This window comes from Procambarus clarkii, chromosome 71, assembly GCF_040958095.1.
Source record: "Procambarus clarkii isolate CNS0578487 chromosome 71, FALCON_Pclarkii_2.0, whole genome shotgun sequence".
In the NCBI taxonomy this organism is placed as follows: Eukaryota; Metazoa; Arthropoda; class Malacostraca; order Decapoda; family Cambaridae; genus Procambarus; species Procambarus clarkii.
In genome coordinates this window covers 16282017-16303411 of record NC_091220.1, presented here as the reverse complement: position 1 = coordinate 16303411, position 21395 = coordinate 16282017, and the positions used below count along the sequence as shown (strand labels likewise).

Genomic DNA, 21395 nt, shown 5'->3' with positions numbered 1-21395 from the left:
CTTTCCATCTGCAGCCACTGAGCCAAACTGTACTCCTTGGAGCCAAGATGAAACATATATCAAAATACCTGTGGACGCCACCGAGGGGTGAGGCCGCACAATACAACAACACACTGGAGCCACAGGTACATGGTAGCAAGTGTAAAGCACATCCAAGATAATGTCTGGGCGCCATAAACACATTTACACCACAGTGTGTGTAAATCATGACAATTGAGACATGAGGCGTACACCAGAGTGTGAACACCAAACACACTGGTGTACGCCTCATGTTCATCAACGTTTTAATCCAGTAAATGTATATTAATATTTAAAATATGGGAATTGTGTGTATTTACTATTTATATCTACAGAATCGAGCTATAAGCTCTTGGACCCGCCTATTTAACCAATCTATTTCCCCCTATTATATCTACTATATATATTTCTCTCTAAAACAGAAGGTAGTATTGTCAGCAAATAGTATAGGCTTAAGAATGTTAGAAACATTTGGCAAATCATTGATGTATATAAGAAATAGGAGAGGTCCCAAGATGCTGCCCTGTGGCACCCCTACTGTCAAAGGTAGAGTGGGGGAGGTTATGCTCATTGATGTTAAGCTAAATTGTGTTAAGATGGCTAGTCACGCGATTTGCCGTATTTTTCAATGGGGGGATCAGCCAGTCCACCCACAGGGTGAGGGAGTCTACCCACAGGGTGAGGGAGTCTACCCACAGGGTGAGGGAGTCTACCCACAGGGTGAGGGAGTCTACCCACGGGGTGAGGGAGTCTACCCACAGGGTGAGGGAGTCTACCCACGGGGTGAGGGAGTCTACCCACAGGGTGAGGGAGTCTACCCACAGGGTGAGGGAGTCTACCCACAGGGTGAGGGAGTCTTACCCACAGGGTGAGGGAGTCTACCCACAGGGTGAGGGAGTCTACCCACAGGGTGAGGGAGTTTACCCACAGGGTGAGGGAGTCAATCAACAGGGCGAGGTGCAGGGAAGAGGGGGCGGGGATGTCTCACCGCAGTAAACTGGAATGGCCTAACCAGTTGTGTACTCTCCACACACAACAATGGGCTGGATTGAACTGGGTCGGGTGGATGGGAGAATACCGTGAAGGTGATTATGAAGAAGCAACCACTACTGGATATAATAACGTACAAGGTACACACAACACAATGGCTCCTGCCGCCTGTTTGTCCCAGTCATCGCCACTTTCATCTTGGATTTACAAACACACACACAGTGTGTGTGTGTTTGTAAACCACGAAGAAATTAACACGTGATGAATAATGTAACAATGTATGACCATGAAGGGGAATAACACAGGAAATTCCTTAAATACTTTCTTATTATTCAATACATCTTCACAAGGACCATTACAAAAGTAGTCCAGCATGTTCAGATTGCATATATGTCTTTAAGACAAATAGGGGAACCTTCGACAAGCCGCAGGGTTCCTCGTCGAGGCCACTTGGGTTAGTGGCCCTCAGGTAAATCTGGTAAATTTCATTATAGAGAGAAAAATATACTAGGCATTTCTTGAATGCGCATCTCAAATTCAAGGTTAAATAATTATTTAATCTCACTCGACTTCGAGTCCAAACATGTTATATTTCAATTCTCCAAATCTTCAATATTTTCAGCCAGTGGCAAGAAAAAGCTATGCTTTTAAATTTATGCGGAAAGCCAAAAAACAAGATGGTAGAGAATGGCTGGAGCAAACACATGCACGAGCATGCAGCTGGCAGAGGTGGTGTTAGAAAGTTGAGGAAGGCACAGAGGGCAGGCAAGTAGTGACGTAGTGATCACGTGTGAGCTGGAAGCACGAACTGTTTGTTATATTGCCCAAGGCTCCCTCAGTGTTGGACCGTCGCTGCTGGAGAGCGAAGGTTTTGTTCTTGCTGGTAACACTTGGCGGTCTTGCTGAGCTGCGGGTATCACAGTCCGGGGAAGACCACACGCTCTCAGGAGTGAACCTGCTCGTTGTCCATTGTGTGAGTAAGTATGCTTAAGACTGCTCAACCTCTCTCTTGTCCCAGAGACTGTTGGGCCTCTTGTTCCAGTGACTGTTGGACCTCTTGTTCCAGTGACTGTTGGGCCTCTTGTTCCAGTGACTGTTGGGCCTCTTGTTCCAGTGACTGTTGGGCCTCTTGTTCCAGAGACTGTTGAACCTCTTGTTCCAGAGACTGTTGGACCTCTTGTTCCAGTGACTGTTGAACCTCTAGTTCCAGAGACTGTTGGACCTCTTGTTCCAGTGACTGTTGGGCCTCTAGTTCCAGAGACTGTTGGGCCTCTTGTTCCAGTGACTGTTGAACCTCTAGTTCCAGAGAATTGCTGTACTGTGCGCTGTTATTCCTGATGACAGATATAATGCTGTGTTGTTCCTCCTTACGGCAGAACTGGACGAGAACACTGTTCTCAGTGTCATGTCATCACTCCTGGACACCACAAGCAGCATGGAGTCTACCTCGGTGAAAGACCAGAACAAATAATAAGGCTACGAGGGTAAAAAGTCTCACCTGGTAGCCCTACGGAAGTAAAACAATTGGAAATCAGCCCCAGGTGAGCCCCCAGGTAGTGTAGCTCCAGCTACAAGCAACAATGAACCCTTTACGCCATAGCCTCCGTGGGGGTTGCTGGCCTCGAGTGAGTGACCAAGTCTTAGTGGGGATGTTGCTCTGTACCTGTCATCTTGTGTGGGGTCGTGGCGGGAACCTCCCACACATCCAGTGTGCCTCGTGCACTATGGACCTGCATCCAAATACCGCATCACCCCAGGGGCCTGTATCCGGTTATAATGTGTCACCCTATTGGCTTGCATCCAACTAGCACGGGCGGGAAACCTACGGCCATTTATTGTACTCGGTGCCGCCTTCCAATTAGGTTAAATTGATGAAAGTTAATCTGTAAGATTTTAAGACATTTGAATGTACACAGCGCATCGTGTGATGTGCGGCCTCGTTCAGTTTTCGGTAAATAAAGTATGGTTTTAATATGACAAAAGGTCCCATAGGCTACAGGAAAGGCCCCGCCACCATAGGCTACAGGGAAGGACCCACCACCATAGGCTACAGGGAAGGAGCCGCCACCATAGGCTACAGGGAAGGAGCCGCCACCATAGGCTACAGGGAAGGACCCACCACCATAGGCTACAGGGAAGGAGCCACCACCATAGGCTACAGGGAAGGACCCGCCACCATAGGCTACAGGGAAGGACCCGCCACCATAGGCTACAGAAAAGGCCCCGCCACCATAGGCTACAGGGAAGGACCCGCCACCATAGGCTACAGGGAAGGACCCGCCACCATAGGCTACAGGGAAGGACCCGCCACCATAGGCTACAGGGAAGGACCCGCCACCATAGGCTACAGGGAAGGACCCGCCACCATAGGCTACAGGGAAGGACCCGCCACCATAGGCTACAGGGAAGGACCCGCCACCATAGGCTACAGGGAAGGACCCGCCACCATAGGCTACAGGGAAGGACCCGCCACCATCTCTACACTGTCTCAACACTATTGACAGTAACTTGTATTGATTTTATTACTACTTTGATGTTCACATCAATTTTATTCCTCAACATGAATGTAAATAATTTTGTCTTATAAAGTGGGCGTTATATGTTGGTCCAAGACTGTGATATAGAGCTGCTATGTGGAATTGTTAATGAGTGTATATAACTTTAGATACTAAATGCTGTAAGCATTTGCTCCTGGCAGGCTTTAACTTACCTGTCTGTTCATCAGTACCACGACAGCTTCTATGTCCTCTTCCTCACATCATTCCTTCCTGCGTCATGCTCATTCACAGCTTAAGTTTGAGCAATTTTGGAAAGTGTAAGGTTGCCTTTGCTCTCCAAGCCTTAGTGTGGTAGGTTGTGACCCCTGGTGGCATGACCTGGTGTTCTTGGTGACTTCACTACTTGCGGTCACCACAACACCTCATCAAGTACGTACAGCAAGTATTGAGAGAACCTACACACATGGACTCATGTGCCCAAATAAAACCCACGTTTTTGTACTAAATAAATTTTGTAGAGAAACAGAAAGAAGTGAGCAATCAAACCTAAAGTTTCCTAAGCTTAGTATAACACATATGTACTAAATTAGGCCTAAAAAGGTGTATGTTAGACCTAGGATTGCTTATTTAGGCCTAGGAGAGATAGTTATATATATATATTTTTTGTTTTGAGATATATACAAGAGTTGTTACATATATTTACTATTTCAGTTTTGGTATACCATTTGTAGTACTCCAGTGGTACGAAATGTGAATTTTTGAGTACAACAGTCCATTGTTATATGCTGCAGCAATACTTGCTATAAAACTGTCATATGTGGAGGATAAGCTGGTTAATCCCGCCCTACCTGGCATCCTTTTACTATAAGACAGGACCAAAACGCTGCAGCAAGGTGATGGGAGACCTCCGGCTCATCACAAAGTGTGGGGTCAGTACATGCTGGAAAAATGTTATCATTCATCTCTCTCCCAACAGCCAGTACGCCGGCAGCCAGTAAAGCAACCCAAAAGACACCAGGCGCCATGTTGGACGACCTACCCAAGAGAAGCAGCAACTTCATCCGGGTAAGTATAGTGGAGCAGCAGCAGCAGCCGCCGAAGCTGCCGCTGCTTCGGCGGCAGCCGAAGGCGCATCATTTCTCTCTGTAGTACTCACTCGTGTCAGGATTGTTCTTATGCACTGTGCGTGACCCATTCTCAGGTCTCTTTTTTTGCATTTCTCGTTTGCTTTTCTTTGCTGACTCTCTAACCCTCCTTAGACATATTGTGTGTAATAAATATTGCATGGTAGTGGCCTTATAGGGAGGACGAGGTGTCTTCTGGACAGGATATGAGATGTCAGGAATGCTGCTGGACAGGCGACGAGTGCTGATGTGTGCTAATGCCTCCAGCACTGCTGCACGGGCAACCACAATATATAAGAGTAAGGGCTCGAGATGAAATCAGTAAGACAGCAGTCACAAGAAGGAACAGTCTGAGATATATCAGTCCCAGACAGGAGTCACAGCTGCCACAGTCCCAGACAGGAGTCACAGCTGCCACAGTCCCAGACAGGAGTCACAGCTGCCACAGTCCCAGACAGGAGTCACAGCTGCCACAGTCCCAGACAGGAGTCACAGCTGCCACAGTCCCAGACAGGAGTCACAGCTGCCACAGTCCCAGACAGGAGTCACAGCTGCCACAGTCCCAGACAGGAGTCACAGCTGCCACAGTCCCAGACAGGAGTCACAGCTGCCACAGTCCCAGACAGGAGTCACAGCTGCCACAGTCCCAGACAGGAGTCACAGCTGCCACAGTCCCAGACAGGAGTCACAGCTGCCACAGTCCCAGACAGGAGTCACAGCTGCCACAGTCCCAGACAGGAGTCACAGCTGCCACAGTCCCAGACAGGAGTCACAGCTGCCACAGTCCCAGACAGGAGTCACAGCTGCCACAGTCCCAGACAGGAGTCACAGCTGCCACAGTCCCAGACAGGAGTCACAGCTGCCACAGTCCCAGACAGGAGTCACAGCTGCCACAGTCCCAGACAGGAGTCACAGCTGCCACAGTCCCAGACAGGAGTCACAGCTGCCACAGTCCCAGACAGGAGTCACAGCTGCCACAGTCCCAGACAGGAGTCACAGCTGCCACCGTCCCAGTCAGATGCTGCCGACTAAGTACCAGCTTTAGAGGTCCAAGGCCGTCACAGCTGGGAGGCTGATTCCCAGAGAGATGGGGGCGCAGGAGTATGGAAAGGTCATCAGAGCGTCGAGGCCGGTAAGCAATGATGTGTTGGCTGCGTTGGGTGTTTGAACCATCTGGAGTGACTGCTGCTGCACCCAAGGTGTGGGTGTGTGTATGAGCAGTGTGCTTGTCTAACACTGACTACGGGGAAGAGAGGTCTAGCTCTTTATACCCTATCTTCTAGCCTCGTTGTACCTGTTTCGTTATAATTTATCTTTCCAAACGTTTACATTTGTTGTCGCATTTGGTCTTGTGGATACATGTGGCTTCCTTGCATTTCTTTTACTCATTTGTGTTCAGTCTTTCACCATGTGGTGTGGTAACGCTATGTAAGGTAGTCAGATTTGACGGGATGCTGAATGGCATTCAAAGACCCTCAAATCTGGCTACCTTACTGTCATTTATTGAAAATATTTATATTTTCAATAAATGACAGTCGAGATAATTCCTGAATTTACCTGAGGACCACAACTACCGGATTGTTGTTGTTGATTGTTGCTACCGGAGGCGGCTAGTTTATTGTGCACCTCATACTCATCCTGTGAGCGGTAGCGCAAAAAGTATTACAGAGGGCATAAAAGGTCTTTATCAGACCTCAACGGAGATTAATCACAGTATGTCCGTGGCTTTCCTGAGAGACTCCTGCTGGAGTAGTTGCTGGGGATGGGATAGTTGCTGTCCGTTAAAAAAAGTTATCTTGATAGGCCGAGTTAATGTTGGTCGGGTCTGAGTCTTGGTTATTAACCTCTAGTGGCTCACCTAATGAAAACATTTGAGGAAGCTTTGTTATTGGAAATGGTGGAGTTACTACAGTGGTTGACAGGTGCTATGTGAGGAGCAGTGTCTGGTATGTCACTACAAGTTCATCATTTGGTTGATAAAACACTGTCATGTGGGTATTACCTACCCTTTGTTGGTTTTGGGAATCAGTGTCTCAGAGGCCTGGTATCTGACCACAGTTGGTTTGGTCAACGAGGCTGTCAGACGTGGCTGCTCGCAGTCTGACATATGAATCATTGCCCGATTGATCAGATATCCTTTAGAGGTGTTTAACAAGTTCTCTTTTGAGAACTTTTTAAACAAGTCGGCTAGTCATACTCCCTATGTCTTCAGGAAGTGTTGAAAAGTCTTGGAGCCTTGATGTTGTGAAGTTATTTATATCTTACTTGACTCTCTGATATTTTCCCAAAGTGTAACAAAATATGTCTCTCGCCTGTGCTCTAGATAATACAAATATAAACCCTGCTTATATAGAAATGCTTATATACATAATCAGTCCCAATTATTTACATGTTTTATTGAATGGATTCTGGTAGCAAAAAATATCTGCATGTTTTCAAGTCCTTGAGTTTTGAATGGGGTTGTTAGTGAGCCACAATATTCCACCCTAAAGACTGGCAATGTCTTTAGAAATATGTCATCATTGGTCTGGAATCTTTTGTTTGAAAAGTTCTTGTTATCCTAATTGTTATTTTTCTTACAATTGTTACGCCTACTTTAATATGTTCTTTAAGAACACGGTTTTCTGGTGTCATTACTCCCAGATCTTCTGAAATTGAATTTTCTTTGTTTCCTGTTCTGTAGCTCATTTACGAGTAATATAACATTTATATTACTCCTAAATAACACTGTCATCTAAGAGTAATACAAGCCTAGGATTATCACATTTACTTTGCAATTATTGTGTGATGACTATGAAGGTTGGTATTATTATACAAACAATTCCGACAGAGAGAAGTTCGACGGACCTTCAGGAAAGACACATTGTTCAAGAGGTTACCGATCACATCATGGCTTCCCAAGTACAACCTGGAATGTTTAGAGGGCGACCTGATGGCTGGCTGTGCTGTGGGCCTCACAGTGGTGCCACAGAGCATGGCCTATGCTGGTGTTGCTGGCCTCCCTCCTAATGTAAGTTCATTATGTAGCCTATGGTAAAACACCTGCAAAATCTCCATTGTTTCATGTATCGTTAACAGGATCAAATGCATGAACTTTTATATACATAAAATTATTATAAAGCAGTAGATGTAAATGTCACTCATTATGTCCGTTAAAAACAAGTGGGTCTGGCCACTACCTGGTTGGGACCACCTGGACAGCTGTTAGGTGACATGGGAGTGTGGGGGGGGGGGATCTTAATAAGCCTTACAAGCTTCCTGTCCCCGACAATAGGAAAACAAATTATATTTGTTTATTTTACCATTGACCTGGTCAGAAATACAATCCCCAAACAATATTCTTTTCGCATACCCGCATCAGCTTGGTATATGTTCTACAAGTTGTTTCATAGAGCATATATAATAAATTGATAAGCATCTAGCATTTAAGTCCAGTAATTCCTGCAACCACCCTTATTATGAAGAAAATTATGGGATACATAACCACTGTTGGCACAAATCAATGTCACCTCGTATAGAAGCCCACATAAAGTCACTAAAGTGCAGCTCATTGCTTGACACAAAAAGGATTATCTTCAAGCAACTCCTCCCACCCGACTCTAGTCTCAACACAGCCTAACCTTCATCAGGTAATTAAGGATGGAGGATTATACACTTACATGGACAGGAAATCCTTAACTGACCTTTTGGGAGGTTGTATTTAGGTAGAGGCCATGGCCACATGCTTAGATGCAGGTAGTGGCCAGACTCGCTGGTAGTTTCCCAAAGTTACAAAATAAACCATCGTCTGACACCGCACTACGTCCATGGTCTCTTCCTCTTACCCCGTCAATGTTTTTATATTGACTTTCCCCACTCACTATAGGTTTTAAGCATCCCTCCAATCCCACTACATTTCTAACCGATCATCTATCCCCCCTCAGTATGGCCTCTACTCCTCCTTCGTGGGGTGCTTCGTGTACATGATTTTTGGCACCTGCATGGAGATCTGCATTGGACCCACAGCTATCATGGCTCTTCTCACATACGAGTATTCCAGGAATGGTGTCCCAGACTACGCTGTGTTGCTCTGCTTCCTCAGTGGTGTCATAACTCTTGCTGCAGGAATTTGTAACATGGGTATGCCATTTAACAGTTCTGTTTCTCCGTTCAGGAAAATAATTAGTTGTAAATGTATAGAATGAAATTGGACTTTAAAATTTTAAAATATATCATAAATGTTACATTCAAACTGCAACACCACTCTTGATCTAACACATAGTCCTCATTATTACTTAAAATATGTCATTTCTGTATTGGAGTGCTTCTCCATATTTCTCCTTCCTGTTTCCTTGGTAACTTTCCTTTTAAACTAATACAAACTCTGCATACTGAAGTGTTCACTAGCGTACTTGCCTTACAAGTTTACTGAAGACGAGATGAGTACAGTTGGTTTTGTTCTCGACTCACAATTGGAAGTTCCAGGTTTGAATTCCATTCGAGACAGATTAAATGGTTGAGCACGTTTCCTGTCACCTAATGCATCTCTTCACCTAGCAGTAAATATATTACATGCTGGATAGGTTAATGGTGACATAGAAGGATAGAGCATGTTTGGTTAATGGTGGCATAGAAGGTATTGAACATGATTGGTTAATGGTGACATAGAAGAAATAACTTGGAAAAAAATTTCCTCCTTCTTGGAGGATATTCTCTTGAGAGCAATCCCCCCTAATAGGGAAGTACCTTGGGAAAGATGCATCAGATTTATTGTTACATAGATATATTGTAGCCTAGATTATTTACTTTGCCAATATACTGTACTGTATATTGCTCTTAAGCTAATAAACAATATAAGCTTCAGTTTAAGGTCATATAACTTATCTACTTTTATCTTGGGACAGATTTATCAACTAAGCACTTCTACTTGGATACTTCCTCATCCTACCTCAATGACTGACCAATATCCGGTACACGCAAGGAACATGGACACTAATTCAAGTGGCCAGTTCAAGTACCAAGCTTATGCCATAGCATATATATTGTTGCAGTTTGACTGACTTTTATAGGTATGAGATCATTCTCCTAAAATCTAACCCTTTTTACAGTTTCCTCAAACCCCAAAAGTAAGAAGGATATGTTTTAAGGCTTTATTTCATACAATATGCATTCTTAAAATAACTAAAATAATGTTTCTTTTATTTTTAGGGTTTCTTGTCAACTTCATATCAAGGCCAGTGATATGTGGATTTACCTCTGCGGCAGCCATCACCGTTGCTTCCACCCAACTCAAGGGCTTGTTTGGCTTGTCATTTTCAAGTCAAGGAATTGTGCAAACGTATATGAAGCTTTTTCAAAACATTGGAAAGACAAGATGGCAGGATTTGACTCTTGGACTCTCTTGTATGGTCATTTTGCTTCTCATGAGGGTAATATGCTTTTCCTTTACAAATGGTTTATACAGTAAATAATTTTACATACATAACTTGGCATTAGTTAAACCAAACACTGGCAAAACAACAGGGGCCAGATTCACGAACCAGTTACACAAGCACTTATGAACCTGTACATCTTTTCTCAATCTTTGGCGGCTTTGTTTACAATTATTAAACAGTTAATGAGCTCCGAAACACTAGGAGGCTGTTTATAACAATAACAAAAGTTGATTCGGAGGTTTCATGCTTGTAAACTGTTTAATAAATGTAACCAAAGCCGTCAAAGATTGAGGAAAGATGTACACGTTCGTTAGTACTTGCATAACTGCTTCATGAATCTGGGTCCTGGTCAATTATTTTGCACAGCAAGAGTTGCCACAGGAAACTGTTTTCCATTGTGGTATCATGTTAAATGGGTAAAAAATATAGAAGGGGAGCTTATAATAATTAATAAAATTGGGTATAAGAGTGAGAGTTCCTAAAGGAAAAGTTTTAAAAAAGTATAGAAATGGGAGTCGATAGATATATGGGAATATGCATTCTTAGCAGTGTAAGGTATGAGAATTTGAGTTCTTAAAGGGAAAGGTGTATCAATAGGAAGGGAGATCCTAATGGTGAAGTATAAATAGAGGTAATTTATTGATGGGGAAAATTATAGACAAGAGTAATTCCTAATGGTGGAAAAAAATATGCATAAGAATTGCTAATGGGGAACATTTTGATATATGAAGAATCATTTCTAAAAGGAAACAGTAAAGCGAAGAAGAAGAGTTTGCAATAGAAAAAAGGTATGGATAGGAAGTAGTAGGTAATGGGGCAAAAGTATTAACAATATAAATACTGTACAGTACTGGTATGCTTTTTTCATTAAAACACAAATGACCACTAGTGGTTTAGCAGATTTAGATAAAAAAAAAAGGTAACACATTTAGACTAATAAAATTCGTCTTTTACTTTCAGAAAATGAAAGATTTGAAAGCTGTGAAAGTTCAGACCAGTGACGATTTGGGAACAAGAATTTTTAAAAAACTTATATTTTTAACATCAGTTGGCCGCAATGCCATTGTTGTTATTATGGCTCTATTAATCGCCTACACTCTTGACGATGATCAGCCCTTCATAATTACAGGTATTATACAGGACCAGTTATTAAGTATCTTTCAGGCAGAGCTTCCTCAGTAGCTACTGATCTTGCATCCTAAAAGCAACCAAGCCATGGGGTACACACTAGGTCCCTATGACCCATGATCTCCCGGGGTCCAGGGCTGCCTTCTGTACTGCCTGGCTCCTCTCGAGTCATATTTCTTCCATGGTTTTCTACCGTGCCTGTCAATGGAAAGCGAGTGTAGCTTTGTGTGTTAATTCTAGCCTTGTCAGGGTTATCTTCCCTGGTGGTGAACTACAGCTGTCATGTCATGTCTGGTTTGTGGTGTTGTTATACATGTAGTCCTCAACTGTTCCTGGTATGAGAGTTAACTTAGGTCTTGGCTGATTTTTGTTGATCTGCATTGTATATTCTCCAAAGCAGACATGTCCTTCCAATACAATACAGTACTGTATAGTGACAGGCCACAGTGTGAACATGTATGGCCAGATGTATAGTGACAGGCTGCAGTGTGAACATGTATGGTCACATATATAGTGACAGGCCACAGTATGAACATGAGATATATAGTGACAGGCTGCAGTGTGAAAGTGCTAACATTGCCAAGTTGGTCCAGATATTCTTCCACATTCAGAATTTATAAAAATTCTGGTCTTTGCTTTTGGATTTTTATCAGTTATTCTGATTATCAACATCTGAAAATATTTTGCTAAGTTTCCACTATTTTGAGTTCCAAAATGTTTAGACCTCACTTTGTACATATTAAGTACTTTTAATTGGTGTAATTTGTTAAAAATATAATTTGAACTTTTTTGTCCTAATCTGGACAAAATCTAAATATTATATTTTCTTTTCTAGGAGAGGTGAAACCTGGCTTACCAGCATTCAGGCCACCACCATTTTCTACAGTTATCAATGGCACTAATTTCACTTTTATTGACATGGTAACAGACATTGGATCTGGTATTGTTGTTGTCCCTATTTTATCCATCTTGGGATCTGTTGCTATTGCTAGTGCCTTTTCTGCTGGGAAGATGGTTGATGCCAAGCAGGTGAGTTGTGCTCTGTTTAGTCTGATCTTTGTGTATTTCAGTTCCCTTGTCATCTTAACCTTGAAGTACTATCTTCATATTTCCTGTGTTTATGTACTGATAACGTTGACACTGGATAGGTTACTTATGCCAGCAGAATGGACTGAAGATAATGATACCCATATCATATACCCATATCCCTGTTGTGTAATACCTGCACTGCTCTAAAACTCACTAATCTTTCTCCAGGAAATGTTTGCTTTAGGATTTTGCAATCTCCTTGGGTCCTTTGTTCAATCAATGCCAATAACTGGATCATTCTCCCGAACTGCTGTCAATGCTAACAGTGGAGTGAAGACTACAGCAGGAGGCATCATCACCGGTGTGCTCGTCATGCTGGCCCTGTCTTTCCTTACGTCACACTTCAAGTTGGTATTCACTGGAGTTTATTATTCTATTAGATATCCCAGTCAGGGAAACTACAGTATATTAACAGAGTAATATACTGTAGTTCCAGGGATGGAAAAGCATGTTGCTGCACTATTATACAAGATGGCTAATTCACCAGAACGCTGGTTCAAATCCTCACACTGCTCCAGCTCATTTTCTTGCCGATATTTCACTCCATTGTGTTTTGTGTGTTGTGAATACACATGAAGTTGGTAGTTGTGGGCAGCACAATTATCCACACTCTAGTGCAGTGCTCTCCCTCTTACAGGTACATTCCAAAGGCGTCACTTGCGGCTGTCATCATCTGTGCTGTGATATTCATGATAGAGTACGAGATGATCATTCCAGTATGGAAAGCCAGACGCTTAGACCAGCTGCCTCTGTGGGGAACATTCATCACTTGTCTGTTTTGGAAGTTGGAATATGGCATCCTTGTTGGAGTGACTATTAATTTGTCTATTTATCTCTATGGAACGGCAAGACCAAAAGTTAATATAAACGTCGTCAAGAAACAGGTTATTCCTTTGGTTTTTATTATTATTATTAAGCTTCGTAAAAAATTATTCGTGTGTAAATTTGTTAAAAGTTTTGCTTTCCTGTTAGACTTACCTAGGTGCTTCCAGACCAACAGCTGATCTTTCTAAAGGTGCAGCTCTCAACAGTCAACTAACTTCCAGGTACCTATTTACTGCTATAAAGGAAAAAAGAGGCATCAGGTGCAAGAAGACATGCCTAGATGTCTCATCCTGCCCAGGATTCAAATTTAGGACTAATAAAAGTAATTGTAAACAGAAGAGGAAATAGTGTAAAATTAAAAGTAAATAGAGAAGTGTTAGAAATAGTTACTCAAATTAAATACCAGGGATCTGTTATTGAGGAAAGAGAGGACTGGAAACTATGGCAGAACTGGCCACATAGGAGCCAGTAGAAGAAAGAGGCTTGCCAAGGGCTACAATCCAGGAAATACAGGAAGCAGCAGCTGGACCTTAGGAAAAGGGCAATACAGTGAGCCAACCTTCCCTAGGCCAGACAAAATGCACCCTCTATGAACTCTAACCAATCCAAATATGGTGCCCCATAGACCATAGAGCTGCCAAAACCATGCAAAGGCAAACAAGCCCACCCAAGAATGGCCAAAAGACCCACAAAGCCAAGGAAGTTGTCTCATCTGCCATCAAAATGGGCAGAAAAAAAGAGAGACTAATTATAAGAAAGTCAAACACACCATGGAATGAATCAGTGCTGAGAAATAAAGTCTGAGAACCTAAACGAAGGTTACCCTCATAAGCTGGCATCACAGGGAAAGGAGACAGTGAACCAAGCCCTCTGAATGGGTAGAGAATGAGATGCCAAGAAAACCGACGTCAGCCAAGGCAGAGTAAGCTGGCTGACATGAGGCACAAATGTTGAAGATTAAACACACTGAAACTGCCTCATTAAAAAAAAGAGCAGGTGCACAGCAACCACACCACCCTCTATAGACAGGGTCTGCAAAAGCCTTCCTAGTAAAGCTGGCTCACAAAGTGGCTGCAGGCCGAGAGGCAATCATCTGAAATGGCAGCTCAGACATAGCCAAAGTCAAGCACCAATCAATGGCACAAACTTATTAGTAAAAAATACCATGGAACCCTAGACAAATACAGTAGGCTGTAAAACAGAGGCAAGAAGGAATTCACTGTAGAATCTTAAGGACACAGAAGCATATACCAAAACTGCAAATAGCAGCATCAGATATTGAATCAAAGGTGGAAGCCGTAATGACTTGGTGGAATAGACATACAGTATCCAACAATAAACCCCATAGGCTCAAGAGACTCCAGCCACACAAACCATCACATGGACTGGCAGACACACTGGGTACAAGGTCAGCATTTTGGTGAAATAAACTCCAAATACCAACCACAAACACTTGGTGAGGAAGTGTAAGCAGCCTTGGATCTTAAGTCATGCATGTATGCTTGTTAGGTGTGCTCTTGGCAGCAGTGCAAGACCCTTAACACTCACATGAGCAAGGCCAGCATGATGGTTCCTAAGTATACATAATAATACAGTTTGAATGTCTCAATGGTATTTATGATCCTTGCTCCTGATAAGAAAGGGTGTATTTCAGAGGCCTGGTGCATCTCCATAAGTTTCTTCAAGACCAGCTCTGATCTTTGGAAATCACTTAGGGACCCTTTTAGAAAATTATTTTTCATTTAACTGTACTATACAGCAACTGTTAACATTTAAAAAGTATATATAATATTTTTTTTTATAAAAATTTATATATTTTCTACAAATCTTTTTCACAGGATAGAGATGAGCCATCCTATGTGGTAGTTGAGCCAAGCAGTGGTCTCTTCTTCCCATCTGTGGACTATGTGCGAGCAGCTGTCAACAAAGCCGGATTAATTACAGCACAAGGAATTACAACAGTGGTTGTGGATTGCAGTCATTTTACTGGAGTAGATTTTACAGCTGTTCAGGTAAGAACCAAAATGAACCAAAAACCAAAATGAATGCTTCAAGGTTTATCCCTTTTCTGTGATGAACAAAAACACATGTCCATTCATCACACGATGTAAGGAGGGACATCTTATTTATAATTATTTATAGTTAGGGAACACTTCAATTGAAAGCAAAAATGATACCTCATTAAATACAAGAGAAATTAAATTCACATGAACTATACAACTAATTTGAATTGAGGAATTCAAGCAAACCAGTATGTGAGTGTATTACAATTATATATACTAGGAGAGGGCACCTAGCAGGGCCCAAGATAGTCTCTCTTTCTCCCCCCCCCCCATTCCACCCCTTTACTTTTTCCCTCCATTTTCCCCTTCTGCCCCTCCCCCCTTACCACTCTTCCCTGTTGTACATATCATTTTCTCCACCCTCATACAAACATTTCCATTTATAAATATAGAAGGGGGTACCCACTTGCACTGGGCTCTCTTCTCACCCTTTCCCATCTTCCCTGTGACTTACTTGACCCTCGTTTTCCTCCTCTCCCCCTTCTCTCAGAATTTTTTTTATTAAAATGCACTGAAATAATGGAGTCTCAGAAAATATATTAAGATCCATAAAACTCTAGAGAAATCACATCATATATTTAACACTGACTCATGAAAATTGCATGACAGGGAACACATACCATCTTGATAATGTAAATGCTTGAAATATGGAAGCAGGCACCTCACAGCACAACTAAACAAATATGGAATAGAAGAAAATAGGGCACATACAACTTTAAAATTATGTGAAAAGGTTTTAAAGGACTGATAAAGAGAGACCTAAAGACAGTTCTAGATAGAAAACTGTCACATTGTGGACCACATAAAAAACATTATGTAAGGAGCCTATGCTATGTTTTCTAACTTCAATATGGCTTTTAAATATAATGATGGTGAAATATCAAAGAAATTATTCATGACCTTTGTGAGACCAAAATTGGAAAATGCAGCAGTTGTATGATGCCACTATTTTTAGAAGCACATCAACAAACTGGAAAAGGTGTGAAGACACGCAACTAAATGGCTTCTGAAACTTAAAAAACAAGAGCTACAAGGAGAGGCTAGAGGTTTTAAATGTACCAAAAACAGAAAAAAAAAGAGGCAATATGATCACTGTATAAAATAGTAACAGGAATCAACAAAAGAAACCTGGAACTTCAAGAACAAGAGATCATAGGTTCAAGCTAAGGAAACAAAGCTGCCAAAAAAACATTAGAAAACTCTCTTGTAAACAGAATGGTAGACGGAACAAGTGAGAAGGTGGTGAACAAAACCGTCAACAGTTTCAGTCAAAAGATAGTGTGCTGGGAAGATGGGACACCCCGAACATAGCTCTCATCCTCTAACTACACTTAGGTAATTATCATCTCTAATCAGATACAGCTCTCCTCTGGTCTGAGAACGAGGTGCACAGGTAGAGTGAAACTGCACAATGCAAAAGCACACAAAAGCTATTCTACATTACTCCAACCTAAGCATTCTCTCCCATACATAATGGCAATTGAAACAATTAAATTAACATTGAAATGAATACAATATAAATGTCAGTCATTACAATGACTTGGTTTAAGTGGTGGCACTTTTATGCACGTGCTGTATTCTGCCTTTCCATTTCACTTTGAAAGCACTTTTTTCCTTAACTTGTCACTAATGCTAATATGTTTTATATGTACAGTACAGACACTTTTACAAAAATTAATACTTCTTATATTAAATTTTCTTGATTAGGGTTTTAATCTTTGCCAGCCATGCAGTTCAGTACTTATTCTATATTTTAGGGAATCAAGGGCTTGTGCTCCGACTTTGAGAAACGTCATCAAACACTGATCTTCTCAAATGCTCCAACAAGTGTGAAGGATGGACTCCAGTCACTTCATGCAGATATCAAGATTGCCACATCACCAGAGGAGTTGCACAGCCTACTGAAATGTATGTTCTCTAGCCATTTTTCAAGCACTTCTCTATACATACTTTATAGAAACAGTTGTTATGCTTGTGATTTCCATTGCATGAGCTTTAGTTTCTTTTTTGCTTGATACTGGTATGGACTTTTTGTTTTTCCATAAACGCTCAATTTTATTTTTACTATTTAAGTACATTATCTCTACTAGGGTTAATTTTCAAGACATAATTTAATAAATATGTAGTGTGTACCCCTTTCCCCATTGACTGTTACCACTTGGTGGTCTCACGGTTTTCGTACTCCACATCACCCTGTAATAATGTAGTTTTTCATTTATATTTTTTTAACCTTCATTTTATTTCCCTTTACTTGCACTATTCTGTACTTCATTACCTCTTCATGTTCATTCCTTCTTTCACATATGCATGTGTCTGCCGGGGACAGTCCATGTTGTTGTGTATTAGTGCCAGCAAGTGGTAACTGCATCGTATTTATATTAGCAGCATCAGCAGTTGTACCTTTCTCATCCAATCTACGATTGTGATTCCAGAGCAAAGAATGTGTCAACTCACTGATGCTCTTGCAGTATCTCCATTGAAAATACGCAGCTTTGTCCTTGCTACAAGTCATATTTATTAGTGTACATCTCCAGTGTACAACCTGTCCTCAGGAAGATCCCCTGGAGGTAATGGATTCAAAACTGCTACATAATTAGTGCTATTATCTACTAGTTGGGTTAAGGTTAGGTCCATAGTTAGGTTAAGGTTACTTGAGGTTAAAATTGTGTTAGGTTAGGTTTCATTATGTTTGGTTGCATTAATACAATGTGTTCTTGACAAAAATGTGAAATATGGAATTTGAAAACTATTTGAGTGTCTACCTCAGTTAGGTTGATCACAAAACCTGATCAACTAGGCTGTCACTAGTACATCAGGCTGCAAGCAGCCACATCGAACAGCCTGGTTGATCAGACCAGCAACCAGGTCAGATCAACCAACTCGGTCTCTGGTCAGAGACTGAGCCGCTGGGACATTGATCGTTGAAATCTCCAACAGGTAGGTAGGTAGAAGATATCCAACAGTTAGGTAGCATACCCGAGAATTTTATTGACAGAAAAAAGTTCTTCAGACAGTTTCAAAGAAAACATGTTCAGCATATACTGTTTATATTTTAAAGCAACAATTTATAATAAAATAGTTATACCTTCAGAATATTCTCTGTTTAGGCAAGTGACAAAGGTTCACTTGCAGTTTACTTGTAGACTATTACTGGAACCATAGTATGCTTTTAGACCATCACACATACCTAGATAACTATCCAGGTGGTACAAGGGGAGGGTTTGGTCTCTTGTGATAATGGATTTGCTCTGAGAATGGGGGTGCCTATGTAATTATTCACATTACCTTTCTTATCCTTTCAAAGAATATCCTAAATGCACTTCTGAGCCCATGCTGAACCATATTTTCTTTAAATTTACTTCATAAGTTATGGGATTGAAATCTTTGCTCAAACAATTTTTGTTTTCTTTGCCTTGTCTGATATTTTCTTCCAAATTCTAAAGTCTTGTTTGCACAAAACTACGTTCCCCCCTTTTTTTCCTTTTTCCTTTCCTCATAGATAGTAGTAAGCGATGATGCACAAAAGCAACAACAACAACATGCATCATGATGCAGCCAAAACAGACAGGTACGTAACCACAATCCGTCTTCCTTCATGTGGTGTTTCTGTAGCTTGCATGTGGCATACTAGAGATAAAGCTTGCATCAATTATAAGTATACCAATGTATAAGAGACAACCTTTACACGTAATGAACATGTATGAATAAATCGTATTACTGATGGAAGATGCAAAGTTGAAAAGGTAAGTTGAATGTTTTAAACACTATGGATAAAATGTGAACTGATGACCAGTTCACATCAAAGTAACGTCGAACAGGTGAACCATGAAAAAGGTTGTCGCGAAGTAGCCCACTGACCCGTCCCCTTCCACGACAAATGCCACCAAGCAGGATTCGAATACTGAAGCTGTGCTATGGCCTAAGACACTGGCACCTATGGGCACCCACCTTCAATAGCTTTAGCAAGATTATGCCCCATGTGTTTAACAACTTCTGTGGTTGGAGCTACCCAGGTAGCTAACAAGAAGCAGCCACCATAGAAGACCTCCCACAAAACCTGTCATGATATGTATCATTGTCTGCTTTGTAAATACAGTAGATTAATTTTTAAAATATTTTGACTAAAACAGCTAAATAAACTATATTGTGTATAATACAATGTTTAATATAATTGATCGTTGCATTAATTTATTATTTTAAGTGTACAGTACTTAACATAAGTAATTATAAAACACACAAGTCGTCTTTAAATCATTATCACAATACCATAATAATGGAATTAAATTAATCTTTATTGTAAATAAGTTAATTTTTTGTTTATATTCAATCTACCAGTACAATATTTCTTGAAAATCACTTTCACTTAAATCTAATGATCATTATACAGTATCCTATGTTGCCTTTTTATATATTAGGTTTGTAATTATTTAAGCATTAATTTTCATGTAAATAAGCATGTTATCACAATGTTTTCTCTTTCAGCATCACATCCAGTTGCAATACTTAGCAATACTTCTGCAATTGGACACAGCAGCTCAGTAGGGAGTTGTCATGAAGGTGAAGACCCCGACATGACCAACCCGCTGCTGGAATTATCTGCTGTGCCTACCATTGTACGAGAGAAGGTAACATAGCATTCTTTGTACTCATGTTTGTGAGTATTTAAGTTGGAGATTTTTTCATGTACACAATTATCTTTAAACATGACTGTGATTAAACACAAAATTACTAGTTTGAACATGGTCATCCACACTTGATGCAATAACTATGTTTTATTCAATTAATTTATTAACTGCCAATACATTAATATATAATTTGTTACCTGTTTGTAACCACGGGTTTGGTTGTGCTCGTGGCTTTGTTTAAATTTGTTGTATTTTTTATCATCAATTTTTAGTGATTTTGGTGCACAGATTTCTAAAGTTTATTCCAACCATCCATGACGGTATCAAATACTTCTCGCAAGGTGTCTTACATATTTTCTTCTGTAGTTTACTGCCTAGATTATAGTGCCTCACATTTTTATTTAAGAAATCACTAATCTGATTTCTGGTATTATTTTACTCCTTGTATGTGGCTATCATATTCTTTGCCTTCTGTTTTCCAAGGGCATGTACAGCTTGTTTTCTCATAGCTCATTTATTTGTAAATATTTTGTTGAATGACTAGATGTTTTGCATTTTGTTAAATGTTTTAGAAGCAGGCATCATATCAGACTACATACTCCAGTTAAGGTCTAGCATATACGCCACAGTACTTAAAAGCTGTTCTAAAATTTGTTTAAATTGCATAGGAATATTTTTATTTTAGCATTTGTGTGTTCTGGCAATAAAGCATCACTTGTTTTTCAGTGCATTCATTAGATGTGTGTGTGTGTGTTATGACTGCTCACCATATAGCTCCAAGCTAATGTTTTCATTTCATGTAAAGGCGTTTTCATTTCAAATTTTTACGTACTAGCCACAACCATTGTCCAATCAACACTGTATTCAGTTTACTGTATTTGTTGGTGGAATATTGAAAGGCGTTGTATTCTTCATGTTGAATAAGTTAATTATTCTCCACTTGTACTTACAACTACTTGGCATTACATTTTATCTGCTTCCTCCCATTTATATTATATATATCTGGCTTAGCCGTTTTCAGTGGTTTCTTGTACAAGTACAGTGTGGAAACAATTGTTAACCAGGCCAGGTCATGTAATACTAATGGCCTCAGTTTCTGGCATCCAAATTTTATAAATTACACAAAGCATTAAAAAATGTGTAAAAAGCCTCTGTTTACAACTGTTGTAGCTCACTTCATTGATAACATTGCACCAGAAAGGAATCTTCTCTCAATGAAAGTTCTATAACGACACATATTAACCACGAGTGAGAACAAGGCCGCCTCAAGTCTTTACCATCCAAGATATTGTTTTTAGGCTGCACCTTTAATGAAGTATAAAGCTAACAGGCTGGAAAAGATTTGTTCGTTAATTTTGACTATTACATGAAATGTTCCATTCCATATAAATTGTCATCCACTCTTCTGTGGAAATATACATCCCATTCACCTGGGCATTTATTTGAAATGTTCAAATTTCAGAGAATTTTTGTAACTTTTGACAGAACTGTATCAAATAAAAATTGTCTAATAATTATTCAATACTTTGCTTATTATTCCTGCTGTAGACGGTAAGCCATATAGGGCACTACACGAGTGGCCTCAAGGTACAAACGTTACGGCTCAAGTCTGGCAAACTGA

The 21395-nt window shown here is 40.8% G+C and overlaps 1 protein-coding gene across 8 annotated transcripts in view; it reads left to right on the top strand.

Moving 5' to 3' along the window:
- The window catches only part of LOC123745605 (sodium-independent sulfate anion transporter), a 31637-nt gene extending 10346 nt beyond the window's left edge, over nucleotides 1–21291 (top strand). For 3 of the 8 annotated variants that reach the window (XM_045726312.2, XM_045726311.2, XM_045726315.2), the window contains exons 2-12: nucleotides 4483–4571; nucleotides 7461–7640; nucleotides 8554–8749; nucleotides 9818–10038; nucleotides 11005–11173; nucleotides 12008–12201; nucleotides 12430–12608; nucleotides 12899–13145; nucleotides 14925–15098; nucleotides 16907–17057; nucleotides 19632–21291. In XM_045726312.2, coding sequence (XP_045582268.2) covers nucleotides 4483–4571; nucleotides 7461–7640; nucleotides 8554–8749; nucleotides 9818–10038; nucleotides 11005–11173; nucleotides 12008–12201; nucleotides 12430–12608; nucleotides 12899–13145; nucleotides 14925–15098; nucleotides 16907–17057; nucleotides 19632–19783 — 1952 coding nt within the window. In that variant the 3' untranslated portion in view covers nucleotides 19784–21291. The other 5 variants (XR_006771354.2, XM_045726316.2, XM_069312108.1 and 2 more) reach the window with 5 other exon arrangements.
- Nucleotides 21292–21395: the final 104 nt, after the last annotated feature.